Here is a 21,437-nt window from a genome sequence, read left to right as displayed (position 1 = left end):
TGCTTTCATTAAAAGGCTATTACTGTGTTGGTCTGTTTAAAAATTTACAATCACCTTATTGGCACTGTTAAAAACTACTAAAGATTAAAGGCTTGAATTGTAAATACAACTAAAGCTAACAGTATAGACACAACTTTTTATAAAAGGTAATTTCTTTTTAGTTAAACTTAATGTTTTGCTTACCTTCAGAATTTATGCTAGATTACGTATAGAATAGTCTGAACAAGGGAATTCCTTAAATTTAGAATAGTCTATGCTTACTGAGAGGTTTTTTGCTCTTTCTCTAAGCACAAAAATGAGCTCTAGTTCGGTATTCCTACATGAGGCATAAAATATGTACGTACTGCAGGAAGCGCTGTATTCATTTTTGTCAGAATACCACTGCTTTAAAACAAATTGGAATTCATAATTTTATTTTATCCTTCTTTGAGTACACAAGCAAGTGCAGAGATTAGAGTAGAGAAATCAGGAGGAAATTATTAAAAACCACAAGACTTTTTTATTCCTTTTTTTTTTTTTTTGGAAGACAGGTACAGACTATTTTCCTCAGCTTTTGATTGAGTATTGGTGCTGTGAATTCATTAGTTTTATAAGATTTTATAAGACACAAAAATTCTTAGACAAACAGACCACAGATAATAAAGCATTGCTGATATTTGTGCTGATATTGTGTTTGCCCGTTTATTGTTTATTAAAGCGATGTTGGAAGGTCTTGTATAATGCTAACTGACTTTCCTCATTAAGCAGAGACTGAGAGAAAAACTTAACAAGTGTGTGTTCTTCTCCCTGTCACATCTACTCTACCTGAGGTGCTATTTCTAGTACTAAGGGGTACATAGCCCTTATTTCCTCAGCACAGTATGTATTTTTCCTCATGTTGGAGAGTTCAGTCCAGTCCTGCAAAACTTGCAAGTGGTTTCTTTGCACATCTGGAGAGAAGGGTTTTCCCTTTGCCTGCTCACATAACTATTCAAAAGTAGCAATAGGTTGTCCTTTGTATTGTTATTCTACTCTTAGTGGTTCCCTGGCCAGAAGAGAGGAGGGGAAGTGAGGGGGAGGGGGCAGACAAAAAACCAAACCCAGTGATAAAGTGCATTTTAGGCTTAGATTCTGAAAGGAGTAATTCCTGCTTCCACAAAAATGACTGTGAAAGATAACCCGTTAAGTGGTCGTGGAATAGGAGCTGTAGAACCACGGCAGCGAGCATGCTGTCCTGGCCCTTTGCAGGGGCTTGGATCATTTGAATAAGCCAAGAGTTGGGCATATAGACCCAAAGAAGGTCAAAGCAACACTCAACTCTTCTTTTAAAGTAGAGAGCATAGCAGAAATTCTTATGGTTATTGTTGCTGCAATAGGAATTCCTGTAATTAAAGATTTCTTCATACCACCACCTTTCACTGGAAACAATGTTGTTCTGTTTGGGTTTTTGGTTTGGTTTTTTTTTTTTCCTCTAGTATGGAGAAATTAGTTGTGTGTGAAATAATTTCTCAGTCTTGTTGATCTTCAGTGGGAAGTGACAAGTTAGCTGGCCTCTCCTTACACACAAGGAGATTAGAAATGGAGACTTCCAAATAAAGCTGGGGGTGTTCTGTAGTTTTTATTACTATTATTTATAAAAGCAAAACAGACAAATGTGTACATCTAGGTAAATTGTTGTGACATGTTTGGAAAGGAGAATGGCCTGAATGCTCTGCTGAGGATTTCTTTTTATTGTTTGTTTTGGTTGGCTGGTTGTTTTTTGGAGGGGACAAGGTTGCTTGTTTTCCTGTCATTCAGACTTCTACTGTAAATCAGATTTATGTGATACTAGCGTTTCTATAGATGTTCCTTCAGGCTTACACTTTGAATGGGAGTGAGAGCCTGTCTTATAGTCACATCCAGTTTGGTTAATCACTATTAGTGGAAAGGTGCAAGATGACAAAAGTAGAGATGACTCTTAAAGGCATTCGCTTTTGACTCGGAAATCCTCATGAATTGCAATACATGGTTGGACAGATATTTGTTTGCTCTTGAGTAAACAGTGTGTCAGTATTCAGAAAATAACTGTTAAAAAAAATTACCTTTTGTAGTTACGGAGTGTTGCTGTGGGAACTGCTTACAGGAGAAGTTCCTTACCGTGGCATCGATGGCCTTGCTGTGGCTTATGGAGTTGCTGTCAATAAACTTACTCTGCCCATTCCATCCACCTGCCCTGAACCATTTGCAAAACTAATGAAAGGTATCTATGTTGTTTCTTCCTATGTATTTAAATAGCTACATTTTGGGGGTATGTATTCTTTTGCATGGGGTTGCAAAATAAATACCTCATTTGATAATGTGCTGTGTACCGTATATTTTGATGGTTTTTTTTACACAGCAATCTGGTGTTACAGACAGTCAGGTGTGTTTCTGAGGAAGTCGTATAGTTATTACTGTGTTGCATATAAGTTCTGAGTACTGACAGAGTAGAGTTTTTGCTCTGATTTTTACAGGTTTCCTTTTACACTGAATTGCATTAATTTTCGCAAATTACAGCACAGACTACAGATTAATACAAGACCAAGATTAAAATCCCAAGAGGAATAATTGCAAATGCCATTTTTCCTCATTGTTACTTCTTCAGCATCAAAACCGTTTTGGAAATCCTTTAGAGAGAAATAAACATTGCTTGTTAATGGCTATTTCCATGTGTTTAATGAATTTCTTTACCTTTTATATGTATCCCTTCTGTACAGTACTGCTAGATTTGATATTTCAGATGCTAGAGATGAAAAAAATTACAGTTAATACAAAACCAGTCTTCTGAGTACAAGTAGTAGATGTCACCTCTGTAAATTGAAAAGAAACTAGGGAAGCCTTGCAGGTGAAGGGAACACATTAGAACATGAAATGCAGTAAGAAGTAACTTGAAATTCATGTTGTTCTTCAAAAAGATCTCTGTACTATTAAAAACTGACAGGATTTTAATAAATTCTAGAATGCTGGGAGCAGGACCCTCATATCCGACCATCGTTTGCCTTAATTCTTGAACAGCTTACTGCCATTGAAGGGGCAGTTATGACTGAAATGCCTCAAGAGTCTTTCCATTCCATGCAAGATGACTGGAAGTTGGAAATTCAGCAAATATTTAATGAATTGAGGACCAAGGAAAAAGTAAGTTGATTTTTGCAATTGCATTGGCAGTGAAGGAAGGGTATGTGTTTATGTCTGTTTGTGTGATAACGACCGTTTTGGACTTTTTTTGGGCTTATCAGTGTACTCATGCAAGCATACAGGCAGTTGAAAAAGAATCATATCCACACCTGTCTCCCCAAATAAAACAGATTGTAGATCTGTAAATGGGGCATTCTAGGCTCTTTTTAAAAAGTGTTTTTTCTTGTATGTTTGAATGTATCACTTCAGTTGCATTTATCACTTAGCTAATCTTTATAACCACTGCAAATTTTCAGCTACTGTCGAATATTCTCTTCAGCTGTGGGAATGAAAAGCCTTTCATCATCTTATATGACTGTATCCTGTGGCTTCTTTTCCAAAAATGGAATAGTGCTTTTATGTCTCTTCTTCCTGAACAGAGTGGTAATATGGATGTCTTTGAGTGTTGCAGTTTGGGACACATTCTTGCCAGATATTAAAAAGGTCAAACTCATATTCATGAATCAGCAAATTGAGTTTCTATTGTTTATCATTCAGATTTCTGTCACTGATGTTCTTTCCATACTCTCATATCATGATGTTTGTGCTAAATGAGTACTCACTGTCAGTTTTCTTTGCCCTTCTTTTAGTTACTTTAACTTGTTTTTAATCACCCTAAGTTTTATATTTTCCTTTAGACAACTTGATAAAGATAACAGTTGGAATAGGCCAGGTGTCCTCTCGAGTCCCTGTTAGAAATGCTTCTAGTAGAAATAGAATCCTTCTTTGCAGTATAGTTATTGCCCAGTATATATTTGCTGTTATTTTTTGTGTAGTGGTAATAGATAAGGAAGACAGTAATTGAGATGCAATGGCTTGTGAAGAAATATTTATTAAAAATGTAGCTGCTTACCTTTGACAAAAGCAGGAACTGAGCTCTCATCTTGAGTCACTCTTTGAACCCTTTGTCCTTCTCTTCTCATCAAGTGTCACAAATGGCTATTTGTGGACTATGGGCTGGTGATGGCTGACATTACTTATCTACTGTAATATCAGCATATGTGGTATTAGGATTTATTGATCACCCTTAAGATTGCAGTATCGTCAATAATAATTTTACATACTTCCTATCTACTGATTCCTCCACCCTCTGCATTTCCCTCTTCCATTCCAGTTCACAGAATTGGGTAAGTGTTGTCTCTGTAGTCTCTGTCCTGTGTGCACTGGGCATACAGTGTGCTAGAGCTGAACTGTCTGCCTCAGTAGCTGTCAGATCTCTTCCTTTGCAGATGAGTTATAGTCCCTCTACAGAGAGTAGAGGCTTCCTTTTTTACTTACCGTGGGGTCACCAGCTACTGTGTTCACTTGCCACAGCCTGCCACAGAGCATAACTCCCTTTTCCACCCCTTCAGCTACAGCTCAGTCAACCATTTTCCTCTTTTTACTCTGGGAGCAATTGTAACAGGCATTCCCATTCAGGTTTTCTGTTTGCTTTTTATTTTTCTGGAGGCATTAGTCCAGTATGAGATTTCCTATCAAAGGAAAATGTGACTAAATCAAGTTTAGGGTTAAATGAGCTGGTGAAAAGATTTGAGAGGAGAGTTATATTTTGGTGTAGAAGTGAGTTAAGCTTAATTAGGGAGGGGAAAAGATAAAATGAAATTTACTTCTTACATGTGAAAGTAAATGCATCTCCAGAGGCATCTACCCTAATTAGGTAAACTTGTTTAAGAATGAAAGCATGTAACTTTGGCTTACAGAAGGTTTTAGGCGTGAGGGCTTATTTAATTTGGCACAGTATCAGTTTTGCTGTCAGCTACTAGGGAAAAACTAATGTCTATCAAATATTTATATAATAATAATAAAACAAACAAAAAACCTCTGCATGGAGTTCCATTCCTCCTGCAAAAGAGGAACTTCTGTAGCTGGAGGAATTTCCTCAAGGGCTTGCTGCAAATGGGTGATGGTAACTCCCACTCCAAGAGAAGATCACAATCTTCTTTTGACAAATATTCTTGAGCAACTTAAATATAGAATTCTTTCCTATCTTCCTTACAATGGGTGTTTTAATTGTAGAGCGGTGTGGAAACATTGCATAACTAATTGCAGTAAGTGTGTTTTTAATTAGTTTATTTTGAAAAGAGTAAATACTTAATCTCGCAGTGAGGAAACATTGTTTCTAGACTGTCTACTGTTTCAGTTCAGGCTCTCAGTTTTTGCCTAGTTACTGAGTTTTATGGCACCTGGATTTGAGGACAGTGAAAGATGGAAAATCAACATTGTCTCCTAATGCACCTTTATTACTGTACTAATAAAGTAATAAAAATCTTCTCTATTTCAAGTCTAAAGTACCTTTATTCTAAATTTGAATTCATGTAGTTTCTACTTTCAACCCTTGTTTTAGGTTGTCCTGTTTTGACTGGACAGGAGGAGGAGGAAAGTGAGGATTTGCATCAGTCTCTAAATTAAGTTTTTAAATATCTTTAGGAAAAACAAAGCAAACAGAAAAAAACAACTCAAGGCTTTACTTGCTGGCATGAAGACAGGTTCCCTTGAATTTCCAAGAGGCATAATTGCCTGTAGCAAAACAGTCTATGTTAAGTGGGTCAGTTAATTTTTTTATTTCCAAGTATTATGTTGAAACAAGCTCATGCAAAATTAGTAAACCATGAGAAATTTGTCAATCATGTAAATTAAATTTTAAACCCCTTGTAAGCAGTGTATGTATGCTATAGTTGTAAATAAAAAAACCAATACTTCTCACTGAACCAGTTTGCTTCAGTGGTAACTTGTCTTTTGACACTGATGATAGTCTTTTTGGCAAGAACATTTGAACATCCCCTTATGTAAAAACACTGAAGTAGTATAGTTAGTTCAGGAATTTATTCAAGGCAAACTAGGAGTTAGAAAGGGAAAATAGTTTGGGTTTTTGCTTTCACTGTATGCAATAAGGAGTTCTCCTGGCATGCGACATTGCTGGACGCCAGGGAGCAGAGGTAGGCAGTCTGCTCTGAAATAAAAACAAAACAAAGGCAAACAAACAAAAAACCCCAAGCAACGCTAGAGTTATAGAATTGTACAGTGACAGCATTAATTCAACTTAAATAATAATAATAATGGCCAGTCTTCGCGAGCGAAGATCCGGGGAAGGTCTTTACACCTTCCAGCCTGCGCATTGGATTTTTTAGGTGAGACACAGTGTGCGCGGAACTGAGCCCACCCTTTAATCCTAAGGTTCATCTGCCGGGGCCAAGCGAGCTTGGACGGTGGCAGCGAGGTCCTTAGGACGTAGGTGGGTTGCCTTTAAGGGCTAACGAGCCCCACCTGCCCGGGAGTGGCCCTGACCGGGAATCGAACCCGGGTCTCCGCGGTGATAGCGCAGCGCCTTTACCACTGGACCACCAGGGGCTCCTTCAACTTAAATAAGATTCTTAGATATCCTGAACTTTTAACATAGCTTTATTTCAAATGATGGTTTTCTATTTTGAATTGAATTTCAATTTCAATACAGGTAGAATTTACACAACCATATGGAAAATTTATGTAGTGAGAAACATAGAGTATGAGTCGCATTTAGTTCTTCTTTTCCAGTACTTTCACTACAGTATTATTAGCAATACTGAGTACAAGACTTCTAGGTAAATCTGCTTCTTGCCCCATACTGTGAAGGAAGGTCTAAAATTAGGAAGATCTTAAATTTCAAAAGTATTTTGACAGATTTTCGAAACTGAAGATTTAGATAATTTTAAGATGATAAGTTTACAACTGTTTGGCTTTGGGTATTCATTTAACCTGAAAAATTAACCAGCTTCCTTACTAAAGCATTTCTTTTTCCAAAGTAAATAAAAAAGAAGAAGAAAAAGAGAAGAACAACTATATTGAGAGCGATGGTTGGGGAGTCTGTGTTGCAATTCAGTGGTTTGTAGCTGTTTGATGTCACAGATACCTTCTAGATTTTAATTAAGAAACAGCTGTCTTCTGTCTTATGACTTAGTTTATCCTATTACACTAATCCTCATTCAGTGTAATACTGATTGCTGTTCTAGATAGAAAAGTGCTACTTAATACATGGCTGAAAAACAGGAAAGGTTAGAGAATTTAAGATGAAGGCAATAATTTGTGTATTTGTCAGGTCATTGGCTTTATGTTAATGCATAGGAGCTATCTAGGAGCAGCCCTCATGCTATGCAATAGTTTCTGGTGTGAAGTACTTGGAGAACATTTTCTGCTAGGCTGTAAGCTGATAATCTTTGATTACATGTGCTGTCCCCATTACCACTGCTTACCTGCCTTAAGTAAAGTGACTCAAGTTAACAGGAAATCTGTATAATATTTATTCATTTTGAATGCAGAATCTTGTCTTACTCAAAGTGGAGGACTATCAGAAGGTTGTATGTGCGTGTTACATGTGTATAGTGCATCATGAAAATAAAACAGGAAATACAACCTACTGTGCACTTTATATATCTTTTAATATTCCCTCCATATTATTACTTAGTTTCACTTTGTGGATCTTATCTTCAGGAGCTTCGATCACGAGAAGAGGAGTTGACAAGAGCAGCTCTTCAGCAAAAATCTCAAGAAGAATTACTGAAGCGCCGTGAGCAACAGTTAGCAGAACGAGAGATCGATGTACTGGAGCGTGAGCTGAATATCATGATATTCCAGCTAAATCAAGAGAAACCAAATGTAAAGAAGAGGAAGGGGAAGTTTAAAAGAAGCCGGTTAAAACTTAAAGATGGACACAGAATTAGTTTGCCTTCAGGTTTGCCATTTTTTCTTAAAGTTCACAATACGTGCAATAATTAAATATGCAGGCTTCAGTTCCATGGTTCATGTTTTCAGTGCTGGCTACTATTTTAATTCGTTGCCAGGTCCTTCTACCATAAATAGATAAAAGGATTTGGTAAGAATTGTATAGCTCCCTCCCCGCAAGGAAGCAACTTTCACATAGCATATTCTCGTGGAATAGTCCTCACTTTAACTGGAAGAAGCTTTCACCTGATTCAGCTAATAGTCCATCATATCTGGAGAGAAAGGTTACTAGCATGAGAGTCACATGATTTAAGACTGTTTCAGGGGTTTGATTTTTGTTATCATTGTGCCTGTGCAGACAGACAAGGACCTCTCTAATATACGCCAGAGCTTTCTAACATGATCGGATATTAGTGCGGTTTGCCCTAATTTGCAAATACTGAGCAGAAAAACAGTATTTTGTAAAGGCTGGAGGTACAGGTGCAGTGGTTTCAAATTGCATGCCTATTGCAGTCACAAATACGACACAGCAGTTACAATCTTCAGTGCCTTATTTCTTGCAAAAAAACACTGATAGCAGCAGAAAATGATTTGAGAATTCAAGTATGGTGAAATTTGAATGTTAGAGCATTTCATTCCACCCATGAATGCATTACAATGTCCCCTTTGCAAAGGAGACATGTTTGTAGCAAGTTAGGTCCTTTTAGTTCTTTTAGTTTACTGGTGCTGTTTAGTGGTGCTGTTTTAACATTGCCACAGAATAGCACTATGCAAATTCAAGGTTTTACCAATGATTGGAAAGCCTTCATTAGTGGTACCAGCATCCTGGTGTTGATGGGCTTCCAGGTCAAGTCTATCAGCTTATTACAAATGCAGTGATAATTTTATGCTATCCTAACACACATCTGACCAAGTCATAGCTGTCTGGTAGCTGGAAAGAGACAGAGAGGGCAGTAAGTACATTTAGAGTACTGTTTCAGCACAAGTGAAATAAATTTATTTTTCCTTACTTTAAAAATAAGAGCAAATAAGATAAAAATCACCCTATAGTTTCAGAGACAAACATATTAAATTGGTTTATGCTGGATCACAAACTTAAACTAAATACTTGGTCCTTTGTTTTAAGTTCTGCTTGTATTTAACTTCAAAAATTAATTAAATGAACAGTTTGATTCAGAATACCACTTAGCTACTTGTTACCAAGAAAATTCAGATGAACTTATTCTTGAGACATTTCTATTGTAAGAATAGCATACACTATAATTGCACTGATGATGGGAATTGGAGAGGGGCATATTGTCAGATTTCATTTCAGAATTTTTCTTCTACGCATCAGTATTTGTTGGTTGGGTTTTTTTACTATTTTGCTGTAAATATTTGTAATTCTATCGTTTGCTGTCATATTTTTCTGACAGGTGGATAGATGGAATTTCTTTGTTAGGGCTGTTTTTAATGGTGTATATGAATTACATGTTAAAAAATAAGGCACATCTGATTGCCCTGACATATTGATTGATTTGAGATGAAATACTGAGATTTTTCTTTACCCCTGTGACAGCCATCAGGAGTGAATAACAGCTTAAGGTGTAGATGTTTCTCAGATTGGGTCCCCTCGGACCTACTTGCTTTTGTTGATGTTATTGCAAACCTGTCACATAAAAGTGTGAAATCCTGCCTGTTTGACTAAATATCTAAATTGTTACAATAAGAGTTAGAGTTTTTCAGTGATTTTAATATGAATATCTCTTATACAGTCAAGTCTACTTTATTACTTCACTTTGCTTTAAGAAGTACAGCAGCATATTCTTCTGAAGAGTTTTTTTACTCAGAACATTAAAACTGATTTGGTTTACTGTCTTACAGATTTCCAGCACAAAATAACAGTACAGGCATCCCCCAATCTGGATAAGAGGAGGAGTTTAAACAGTAACAGCTCTAGTCCATCAAGTAGCCCCACAATAATTCCTCGTCTTCGAGCTATACAATGTAAGTCTCCACTCATTTGATCCAGTAGAGAATGTTCCATATACTTACTGAAATGCTGGCAGTAGTATCAGATTCCAGGCAGACTTCTGTCTGATTTCCGCATCCCTTAATTTGTTCTAACAATTGTAACTTCTTTGAAAGGAGGGATGATCTTGCTAAAATGCTAAATAATTTTCAGTAATTCAAAATGGTTGTGAATACTTTAAATCATATCTTTACTTAATTACTTCAGCAACCAATTTGTAAACTGACTGGGATAAAACAATGACAAATCAAAATTTATGACAAAAGGCAAAGCATCATATTTAGAACTCAAATAAGATGAGAAAGAAGGTTTTATTAGGAATTGGAGTTGATAAAGGAAAAGAAAGGTTCAGAGAGTAAAGGAATAACCAAACTTCATGTCGAAAGAGAAGCAAGCTTTAAGCAGGTACAAAACCAGAAGAAATCTTGCTTTAGTTTTTTTGAAAACAAGAAAAAGAAACAAAAATAAAATTGTGGGTACATTTGTAGGTCTACATTGTTATATATACTGATGACAAAAGGGAAGGTATGTTCATACTCACATACCCAGAGTATGGAAGAAAACTGATCATCTTGTTACAGGGAAGCATGTATTTATATTTGGGAATGACAGAGGTAGAGACCAGAATACAGTTCCTACAGGATTCACTGCTTGCATTTATGCTGTCTGATCCCTTGTGCAAAGTAGATTGTCTAATTATCTGTATTCAGCAAGGAATGCCTTAAGCTTCCCTCTCTTTATGAAATCAGTGGAACCTGTTCCAGCTGATTGCTTGTGGATGGTGGCTGTCTTCTCTTGCAGGTGTAGTCACTTCTGAGGGACATTACTTCAGAATCTGGCTTTGTCAAATGTAAATAAGGAGAAGGGGAAATCAGAATGCATGAGGACTTTTTTTCTACATACTGTTCTGTAACTACTTGAGAGATTGATTGATTGATTGATTGATTTTTAAACCATCCTAAAACTTTGTTTAAAGTTTAGATAGAAATCAGATCTGTCATCTCCTTTGAAACACCTCTGCCTTATGAAATCCTTTTGGTTATTAATGTCTAAAGGGAAGAAGTGATCTCTGGCAATAACTTCATTATTTGTTTGAACTATAACAGATACAGGTCACTGGGCTAAGACCATTATTACCCATATGTTGTGGATAAAGGAGAGAGGTGGACAAATCCTGTCTTGTTTTCCTTAATGAAAATTTGAGATGGAAGGAAAATTAGGTCTCTTTCAGAAATAAGGTGGCACAGTATCTGTGTTTTCAATGGTTTCTTGGCCTCAAACAGTATGATGGTTTTTTCTGATTGCTTGTTTATTTATTGCAGAAAGATAAGAAAGCCTTTTATTAGTAAAATGTTGTAATTATGTATAAACTAGACTGTCTCATTTTATCTTTGATTCTTCTTGCTCTGCAAGGAAATGCTTGGAAGTGAAGAGTGTGTCAGGTATTGGCATGATTCTTGAGTTTTCTTCGGGTTTTTTTTCTTTGGTTTTTGGTTTTGTTCTTTTGGGGTTTTTTTAATGCATAGCCTTGTGTAAGCTATAGCAACGCCACTCCTTGCATGTGTACTAAGTGTCACTGGGGATTTTTTTTTTATTTGAGCAGGCATTTGTATTTATAGAACTTGAATATACAGGACAACATAAAGGCTCTCCTTTAACAGAAGTTCATGTCTGCTTCTGAGTCTGGATCCCTAGGTTTTACCTGAAAGCTTATCAGATCTCTCAGGAGTATCTAGCTGAAACAGTTTAGCTTCCACACCCATCTGCACCTGTGCAAAATAAATTCTCTTTCCCACAATAATTTTTTATCTTGATTTAACTTCAAAGTGTCTTTGTTTCAAGATGACTTGCTCAAATACAGGTGATTTGAACAGGCATATATAACAACTGGTTACTTGATTGCTTCACTTTGTCATGAGTGAGTCTAGCTTTCAAATTGGGAAGTTCTTTAAGTTAAAAAAAAAAAATCTAGTTTATTTGTTATTACAACAAGTTCTACTGATTTTGCAAGGAGTTTTGGAGAGAGGAGGAAAACCACTAAGATATATATTCCACAGGTCCTGGAATGTTGTTGAAAATGGGAGTGTAAAGAAGGCAAGTGTAGTGCTGTGGTGCAGGGTAAGCTGTGCTGGCGAGAAGTGTACGGTGAGGAAGGAAGAGAATGCTGTGAAGTGAAGGACTGGCAGAACCATGGACATGTGAATGCCATCTCATTTATCGTGCTGTTTTAACTGGCTACATTGTTTTTGTCTTAGGTCTCTCCATCACAGCTGTAAGCACACAAGCAAACTGTGTTGATTAGCAAGCTACTGCTTCAGTTAGTTAGTCCTGTATGAAAATCTACCTTCCCAGGTCTGGTCCTCGAAAGAGCATCCTTTAAACCCTACAGTAAAACCCCACCATCGGAAGATGCTTAATGCCTTTATAGATCCAGGCTTTATGACCCAGAGATAAAAATATGAGGGAAACAGTTCCGTTTCTGAAATCAACTCGACTAAGATCTCTACTAAGTTCTCTTAATTTTTCCTCAGTGATTCCCAAAACAGATACACACACAGCTAATGGCCGAAGAAACAGTGTATATGTGTACCAGCAAGATGTAGATATCACAAGTGAATATGAACTTCCCAGTGGGGTTGTGAAAAAAGGCAAGATTTCATTATGTTTTAAAGGTGCTGGTTCTGTTTAATTTATCAGTTGAGACAGTGACAGACTAAGCATTTAATGGAGGTTAGACACTTCTAAAAGTATAATTTGTTTTGGTGTAGTGAGAAAGAAAATGTTAATCATGGTCACAACTGGAATATTCTGTTTCATTTGATACCAGTTGTTCCACAATATGTTTTCTACGTTGTAATTTAAGTGCTCAGTCTAACTCACTTGTCTGAATTATCTAAATATAAGGTTCTCAGTTAAAGGAAGCATGGAAAATATGATTGCTTTGCTGCTTTATCTTTAATCTGGGTCTCTTGTCAGCTCATAAATTACTTTTCTTGCTTGCTCATCTTTTGGATCAGTGCAGTTTGCGTGGTGGTTTTTGTATAAGAAAAAAAAACTTTTTTTCCTACTCCTTTGTGTGTTACTGTGTCAAAGTGGTTTTGCAGTGGAGAAAATATTCAGTTTTGTCAAAATATTTTGATTTTAGAATAGTATTTATGTGTGAGGGCTTTGTTTGTGTTTTTAAACCCAATATCTAGTAACTTCAGATGAAAGCAACAGAACTTGGGGAAGGAGCACAACTTATCACCAAGAAGAGTTTGAAGATGTGAAGAGAAGTTTTAAAAAGAAAGGTTGTACATGGGGACCAAGTTCAGTTCAAACAAAGGATCGTGCAGATTGTAAGGACAAGTATGTCTACTACATTTTGTTTGTTTGATAATTCTTGGTAACTGAATCACTGGCATAGGTAGTGAGTGCTAGCAGTTCTGCAGTCTCTGGTTACAGCCAAAACTCTTTACCTTTTAATTTAGAAACTACATTAATAATGAGTAGCTCCCCGACTTAGACTTGAGGATAAAATGCCTACTTATCTTAAAATTTTAGTGACTCTTATTTATTACCCTTTGTGTTTAAAGACTTGGAACATTCTGGGATGCTGAGCTACTAATGCATACCAGACATTCATGGCCTGTCTCTCGCCCTTCCTCACATTAACTTGAGGAACTGCAAGCATGGCCCCCAGTGGGCACTTTCAGTATGATGAAATAAGACTGGCTGTCTTGTCATATGTAAGGCACAATTCACACAGGCAACATCGTTTATGCTGACAAAAAGAAGGTGAAAGGGTTCTGAAAATCAGTTGAACACCTTTATGCTCAGATTAGTTTTTCTAATGGCTCAAAAGTAGAGATAAGCAGCTCTCCTGAAGTAAGAAATCCTTTTCCTTATTTCTTGTCATATATAGATTATTTATAGTGCCTTATTTTTTTAATTGGCAAGGACATCCATTCATTTACCTGTGTCAGGAGTCGGTTCCAGACCATCTATTGAAACTGGCTTTGTAATATTTTTGTTTGCTTTCAAGTCACTATGTTTAATGAACTTCCAATATTCACATAATTTCTTTGACACGATGAAACTCTTCTCCAGGTTTTCTCCAACTTGCATTTTTCAATAGGTAGTCAAGGCCCAGTTTTCATTGGCTTTCTTTTTAGGCATGAAATTTTAGTCATATAAGGAATATCTGACATAAAGTATGTATTAATTTATAATCATATGAATTTATGCTATTACATACTTCCTTTTTATCTTTGGAAAGCTTTACTGTTTTCAAGTGATGTCCTACATGTTTATAGTTTGAAAAGAAAGAGTAATTCTCTCACAAAGTATATATTAGCATGGTATCTTCTCTAATGTCAAAATAACTATTGTTTTTGCAGAGTAAGACCCCTTTCAGATGGCAGCAACCCTTGGTCAACCATTTTAATGAAAAATCAGAAGGGTGTTCCCTTAGCTTCACTCTTTGTGGACCAAGGTAAGACCTATCTTTGAAACAGTGAAAGTTGCTATATAATGGCATCAACTTTACCTCCAGTGTTACAAATTGTACTGCTTGAACTGCTCGAGGATTATGGAGATTATTAGAAGAGTAGATCTATAAAGATTGCAAGTGTTGGCATCTTTACATTTCCATCATTGGCAGCTAAGAAAATACATGGTCTGTGAGCAGTACCACATAGATTTTTTTCACGTTTTTGAGTTGCAGGGTGATCTGCATATGAGATCTGCAGTCATCACTTCCTCATTTCTTTTTAAAAGAATCTAAATCAGTAATTGTCTTGAAATTTAAATGATCAATAATGACATTCTTAGTGGGCTCTGCATAGTTGAAAAAATGCGTATCTGTAAGCCCAGATGTCTGTAATTCCCAGATATTAGTTCTCTCTTTTTTTGAATGAGACCTATTCTCTAAATTTTTGAGACAGAATATATGGATTTCAGATCCTAAAGTTGTTTAGGGAACACTTGACCATTTACAGGTAAAATCAGAAGAAAAACATACTTAAGCTTCTAAGGATCAGGAACATAACAGCTGCATGTTGCTTTTTATGTCCATTGCTATAATGTGCTGTGGCTATGCAATATTCATAATAATTTTCAAATTTGCACACACTTTCTATGCTACAGATTCTCTTATCTGAGAAAGTTAAGTTACCAGTGTTAGGGGGAAAAACCTGTGATATAACTTGGTGTCCATACCAGCATCTGGATTTATGCTAGGAAGAGGAAATGGTAAGCTGCTTGGACACTACTGGGAAAACGCATTTTCATCTTCGTGTATACTGGTAGAGGGTTATAAATTAAGCCTTCACAAATAGTAATTTTATAGATTTATTAGCTTACTACTAACCCCCCTAATACAAAGTTTATATATTTGAATTTCTTATATTTTGGAATACATTTTACTCTGGACCACAAGACCTAATGAATTAATTGGACAAATTTCTAGTAATGCACTGGGTTTTGGAATGCAGCTTAATTGGAAGCATTGTAAAGAATGTATTTTAGGTCTTATCTGGCAGTTCATGTATAGTAAAATACTTCTCTGTAATCCAAACACAGAAATATTTTCTGTGTTATTGGAAAAAGCACTACCAAAGTGTTGCAAACACAAAGTAGTTTAGGCACAGGATGTGTTTCTGAATCTCACAATGTGAGTCTGAGCTGTACAGTATCCCTCAAGATTAATACTTGTGCAACTGAAGGGCAGTAATGATGCACATATGCAGACGTGCAATACCAAAACAGTTGAATTGCAATCTTAAAGGTTACTGTGATGTTTTACAGGTGTCTGTACTGATAAGAAACTTCTCCCTGAAGGTTTGGACAGTAAAAGACCAAAGCCAATTAAGTTGCCCAATCAGGCCTATATTAATCTACCTCTTTGGAAAGATGATCAGGGAGAGAATACAGTAGAACATGAGAGCTTTGAAGAAGGAACCTCTGCTAGTTCTACAAATAGTACTCCTCAAATGACACCTACAAACAGTCTGAGCAGGACACTGCACAAAAAGAAGACTGATTCAGTGCTGTATGGGTGTGCTGTCCTCCTTGCATCTGTTGCCCTGGGCTTAGATATCAGAGAGCTGAACAAATCGCAGGGTCCAGATGAACTCTTGCCTAAAGATGAGAAGAAGAAGCGTGATGGGATATTTCAGCGTGCTTCAAAATTTCGCAGGAGTGCCAGCCCTACACGACTGCAGTCCAAGAAAGAGGAAACAAATATTCCATCCCTAAATCCAGCTGCAAATACTGTGAATCTTCTCTCTATGCCCTCCATTTCCACAAAATGCCTACTTCAGTCTGACAGTGAAGATGCTTTTGTAAGCACTGTGCTTGGTGATTGTGGTCGATGTAGTTCCACTGATGTCTTTTCATCTCAAACTTCTGAAAGTAAGAGAGAACAGAGGATACAGCTAGCTCCCAACACAGTTTCTACACAATTGAAAAATCAGCCTTTTAGTCTTGGTCTGAAACAAGAATCTCAAAATGTGCCAAGAGATTCCTCCACAAAGTTAAATGTGTTGGGTCACAGACGAACCTTATCAGATGGGAACCATTTTCAGACCACAGGTGCGTAATTAAGAACTTTCATGAATCCTTAAGTCAATCTGTTGATAAAAATTTAAGCTCAAAATAAAGTCTTTTAAGTCTGAGTAAGTTCGCAATCAACAAGTTTTTGGAAAGAAGTCCTAAATTTCAGTACTGGTGTTCTGTGATGGCTTAAATGTAATATTCTTTATGGTACTCTATGCATGTGTAATTCCTCATAATAATTGGATGAATTCATGGGGCTTTATTCCAGTATTAATGTTCATCCAGTGGCTGAGTGGTTAATGCTTTCTTTTGTAGCAATAAAAAATAAATTGTGATGACCAGTAGCAGAGAGCACAGATGCAAAGATGTTACTTGAGCACTGCTGGTCTGGTCTTAGGATATTTCCCACAGATGTACAAGCCTCTTAATTTTTCTGGTGGGGGAAAAAGAGCTACTAATGTTTATGGCAAGCCAGTTTTACAAATGGCAAAGAATTCAAGTACTCACATAGTTTAAATTGGCGTTTTTATTTTTGGACTTTCTTTCCCGTAGCTAATGGAGTTGCTTCAACCAATGATGTCTCCAGACTACCAGTTCTGTCAGTTACTGGAGCTCTGCACTCTCCATCTCTGCAACGAAGAAGCAATCAAAGTGGTGTTCCAACTGAAAAGCAAAGCGCTGTCAATATTATATCAAGGCCTCGACCTTCTTCTCTAAGAAGTAAAATCGATGCATGGCAGATTATTCCTCGTATTATTAAACCAAACTCCAAAGACTCTGAATGTTTAGAGGGCAATGTAGATCCAGATGTTAACTTCTTGCCAGATACCGAGGAAAGAACTAACTGTCACATGCCCTCGTTACTTGATATTGATGTGGAAGGTCAAAACAGAGACTGTACTGTGCCTTTATGTAGAATGAAGAGCAAAACTTGTCGGCCATCTATATATGAACTGGAGAGAGAGTTTCTGTCATGAGTGCCTTTCATTTTAAACGTTTGCTTCTTAAAGGGGAACAAATATGAAATTCTTGTCTGTCTAACGCTTTGTGCTGCTGTTTTCTGATGTACTGTGACAAATAGTACCAAAATTATTAAAAGGGACACCTAATTAAGTCAGTGTAGTAGGTGCCTTTTTCAAATGTTCCTTGGAATCCCAGCTAGTTACTCTAAAAGCACAATACTGCAAAAAGAGTATTCTAGGTGAACTTCATAAGTGTATTTTGAATAACTAAAATAACATGCCCACCTCCCTCTGCAGTGGCACAGAAGTTTTCTTTAGGTTTGAGAGGTTTTGCTGGAATTTTAAGTGTTGCACAGGGAAAAAAACAAATTACATAAAGCCAGCTCTTCTGTCAAGAAGAGTTTCACCTGAGAAGTGGTTGTCTGCAGCTTGCATCTGTGGCCTGTAGATTTAGAAAGGGGTACAGAGGATTTCAGGTGCTGGCACAGGAGGCTCTGTTCACTGCGCGTTAGGGAGATGGTTACATTTGACATTTGATGCTGGAATTGGTTAAGGACCAGCAGCTGAATTTGCAGTCTTTGCCCTTGGTTTTTGGGTCAACTTTCTACTGTGTTCATTAGTTTCTCCAGAAAGTTACACTGCTTATATAAACATTTTGGTTTCAGCTGCCATATCGATTTGAGAGAGTAAACTTTACCATTGTGATTAGAGTAAAGGTATTTGACATACTTTGTAATGTGAAACAACATTCCTTGTAGGTAAGGATACACTGGAACGTAAATATTTGTACTCTTAACCTTTTGAAGACTACAGTGTTTGCACTGAAAGCAATATTCTTGGGTTTGAATTTTTTGTTTGTGGTAGAGGGCTTTTCCCACCTTCTTGTTTTTTAAACTCTGCTGCACCTTGTATTAAAGAAAGATGGTGGGTTTTAAGAATAATTAGTTTTAAGTGAGCCAATGGTGCATTTTATTGCACTTAATTTTAAAACTGCTATAACTTAATATGAAATTTTTCAGTATAATCTCTGTAGCTTTTCTTCCTAAGGTACTACTGAGTACCTGTTCACTCGTTTAGGAATCAAAGGACAAAAACAGATGTGCTTGACTGGTTTTCAGTGATAGAAAGGTTCCAGAAAATTTCTAATAGTTAGCTGTGGGAGGAGGAACTTTTAGCCTTGATAACACTGGTAGTTTAATTTTTTACAGTATCACTAAGTGAATGATTAAATAAAACCAAATGTACAGTATTCTTTCCCTACTGAAAGCATTTTTAGAATTGAAGGAACAGTCCATCATTTTCTAGTATTTGAAGTTTTAATTTTGCAGATCATGTGACATTTAAATAGTTTTCATAAATAAAATTAGATAATGTTCGATTAAAACTACTATGTTCTCATCAGAATACTGTTTTGTTAAAATCTTTGTTTGAAATGCTTTCTTCTCCTTTGCTCTGCGATATGGGAGCTCAGTTGTTAAATAAGATGCACAATTGCTTAAAGCTTCAAAACCAAGGGATTAAAAAAGAAAGTTTCTGTTCTAAGACTGGTATACAGTATCGTGTCTACCTTGAGGATGACATACAGTTATACAAAGGAAATCATGAACGCAGAACACAGAAAATGCAACTTCCCATCTCTGAAAGTGAAAATAGAAAAGGATTTCTTTAAGTATTAGTTTTCCTAAAGTAAAGACAAAACCACTAGTCGTCTCTAAATCTAAATGCTTGCATAACAGATTAAGTTACTACATTTTGTTCAAGCCTTTCTCTGTTTCAGTGTTCTTAGTTTTTTGTCAACATGATTCAAGTCACATACTGTTCTTGTCTTTCCTTTAAACTTAAATTTCACTAGAACACTTTCATAGATTAAGTCTATTCCAGTTTTAATACAGAATCATTTTTCTAAAATAAAATCATGACTCAAATTTTAAAAGTATAGCCTGATAACAGATATACTGTCAGGGCTTAAGTAGAATTTTGGAGCATTATATGTATTTCAACTCTTGCTTGATCAATTATTCCTGTGTAATACTGAGAGAAAATGAGCTGATTGTATTACATGTTTCTGAAGAAAGTATCTTTGTTTGGCTTTCTACAGGAAAATCTCAGGTGCTGAAGTATTTTGACTTGTAAACTTCTGTTAAGTTCTGTTCTGTATTTTTAAGGTTTATAAAATTTTAAGTGTTAAATTTTGCACCTCATGTTTTGTAATCAATAGTATCAGCATAAAAAGCCCTTTGAGTTATATTGTTTTCACTTATTGTTGGCTTATTTCTCTTGCAATTAAAGAGGATTTCTATTCCTGTTCAGTAGATAATTTCCCATAAGATTGGGAAGATTGGGACGTGTGATATGGCCAGCCCAGTGCGTTCTAAGTAAAGTTTTTAAAAGTTTGTCTTCCACCTATTTTTCTGAGACAGTTTAGGTAAGCCATCTCAAATATTTCTATGATGTGATGCAATTGTTTTAAGCTATAGTCTGTAGTGCTTTATAATTGTTTTTTATAGTTTAAAATTATAGGCCAGTCTTCACTATAATTAAAAAGACAAAGAGAAAAAAGTTATTTCAATCATGGTATCACAGCCTGTATTTCACTTGTCACCAGAGAAACTTCCTGTAAAGTTATGGGAATCTGGTATGCATTAAGTGAACTGTCTTGGTTAAAAGGATATTTATTTTGATGTAGGTTAATAGCCTGACCAAATAATAATTTATGTTGATTGTTTTAGCATAAAACTCAAGGTGCTTACACTACAAAGATTAAGATAAACACTTGATATTCTGTTTTACAAAACCTGATGATTTAAATGTTTTTATTTAAAAAATAAATGTTTTGTAGCTACTGTATTGCAAAGTGACCTGGGTTTTCTTGAAAAATATATTTTAATGCTTTCTTAACACAGACAAAGGAGTTCTCTGGTGAATAACCAGGAACTATAAACTCTGGCCAGCCTGTTCTTGGAACATTATAATGTAATTGTTACTCTAAGATTAATTAGCTAGTACAGTAACATGAACATTCCTGTAATTGCTTGCACTTGACGTGGGCTGAAGCATATGGCATGTGACCATAGTATGTCTTTTGATGCTTTTCACAATGTTGGCTGGGTGTCTCAGAGGAGATAGAGCAGTGAATATGAATAAACTCGGCCTCTGATTCAGCATCAAGAATACAGGTAAGGCATAACATCCTTCTGTTGTGGAGTTTTCGTTGGGAGGGTCTGTTGGTTGTTTGGGGGATTTGGTACTTTGGGTTGTTTTAGTTATTTTGGGTTTGTTGGGTTTTTTAGGCAAATGAAGGCAGTATTTTCCTTACAATGTTTTCTAACACCTTCCTTTGTGAGCTTCTCTCTTCCTGCATAATGGCATGGGTGAATTAGCCCATCTTTCGTTTTGGAAGAGGAAGTATCCATTTGCCCAGCAGCAACAGGCAAGATACAGCCAAGTCTCCAGCAGTGCAGTGAAATTCAAATGAAATTATATTGAATTATATATTGAATTTATAAGGTTGCAAGCCCAGTCTTATAAAGACATGCCTATGCAGAGCTTTTAGTGAGGCTGGCTACATAAATATTTAGATGGCCTGTGAGTGTCAGTATTGAGCACAGATTATAAACCAAACTGCAGAGGGAGTTTATTTTTATACACGGGGTTATAATGGTGATATTAAGATCTGCATACAAGTGTGGAGTAATGGAAAGATCCCATCCTCACTAATCATCTTCCTTTTTAATGTAACAAGTCAAATCACTATGGTGTATGCATTAGGAGAAGCTAATGAGACTGTTATCTAATACATCTTTGATATAGTACTCAAACTGGGGTATTGGGTATTCTAAATTAAGGCTAGAGTCCTTGCAAGTGTGTAGTGGATTTCTTCCTGAACATACATGAACATGAACAACCCAAATATGGGTCAGTTACCTCAATGCTGTTAGAAATCCAGTATACTTGTTATAGCTAGTTTGATAAAATAGTTTCTTTAACCAGAAGTGCCTTTTGATCTGACAAGCTGGAGAATACAATACAGAGCTACGCAATAGAATGGTTTTACTTTTCTA

The 21,437-nt window shown here is 36.3% G+C and overlaps 1 protein-coding gene across 3 annotated transcripts in view; it reads left to right on the top strand.

Moving 5' to 3' along the window:
• Positions 1-20,567, top strand: part of MAP3K21 (mitogen-activated protein kinase kinase kinase 21) — a 43,202-nt gene extending 22,635 nt beyond the window's left edge. The window contains exons 3-11 of one of the 3 annotated variants that reach the window (XM_050315461.1): positions 2,070-2,218; positions 2,957-3,132; positions 7,636-7,876; positions 9,730-9,852; positions 12,409-12,525; positions 13,075-13,225; positions 14,257-14,351; positions 15,665-16,450; positions 16,967-20,567. In XM_050315461.1, the coding sequence (XP_050171418.1) occupies positions 2,070-2,218; positions 2,957-3,132; positions 7,636-7,876; positions 9,730-9,852; positions 12,409-12,525; positions 13,075-13,225; positions 14,257-14,351; positions 15,665-16,450; positions 16,967-17,391 (2,263 nt within the window). In that variant the 3' untranslated portion in view covers positions 17,392-20,567. Of the gene's footprint in view, positions 1-2,069; positions 2,219-2,956; positions 3,133-7,635; positions 7,877-9,729; positions 9,853-12,408; positions 12,550-13,074; positions 13,226-14,256; positions 14,352-15,664; positions 16,451-16,966 lie in introns of all 3 variants that reach the window. The other 2 variants (XM_050315460.1, XM_050315462.1) reach the window with 2 other exon arrangements.
• The last annotated feature ends 870 nt before the right edge of the window (positions 20,568-21,437 follow it).

This window comes from Myiozetetes cayanensis, unplaced genomic scaffold (genome assembly GCF_022539395.1).
Source record: "Myiozetetes cayanensis isolate MyiCay16 unplaced genomic scaffold, myiCay2020 scf2-11, whole genome shotgun sequence".
In the NCBI taxonomy this organism is placed as follows: domain Eukaryota; kingdom Metazoa; phylum Chordata; class Aves; order Passeriformes; family Tyrannidae; genus Myiozetetes; species Myiozetetes cayanensis.
Note: the sequence above shows the minus strand (reverse complement) of the source record. Positions and strands in the feature narration are given on the sequence as shown.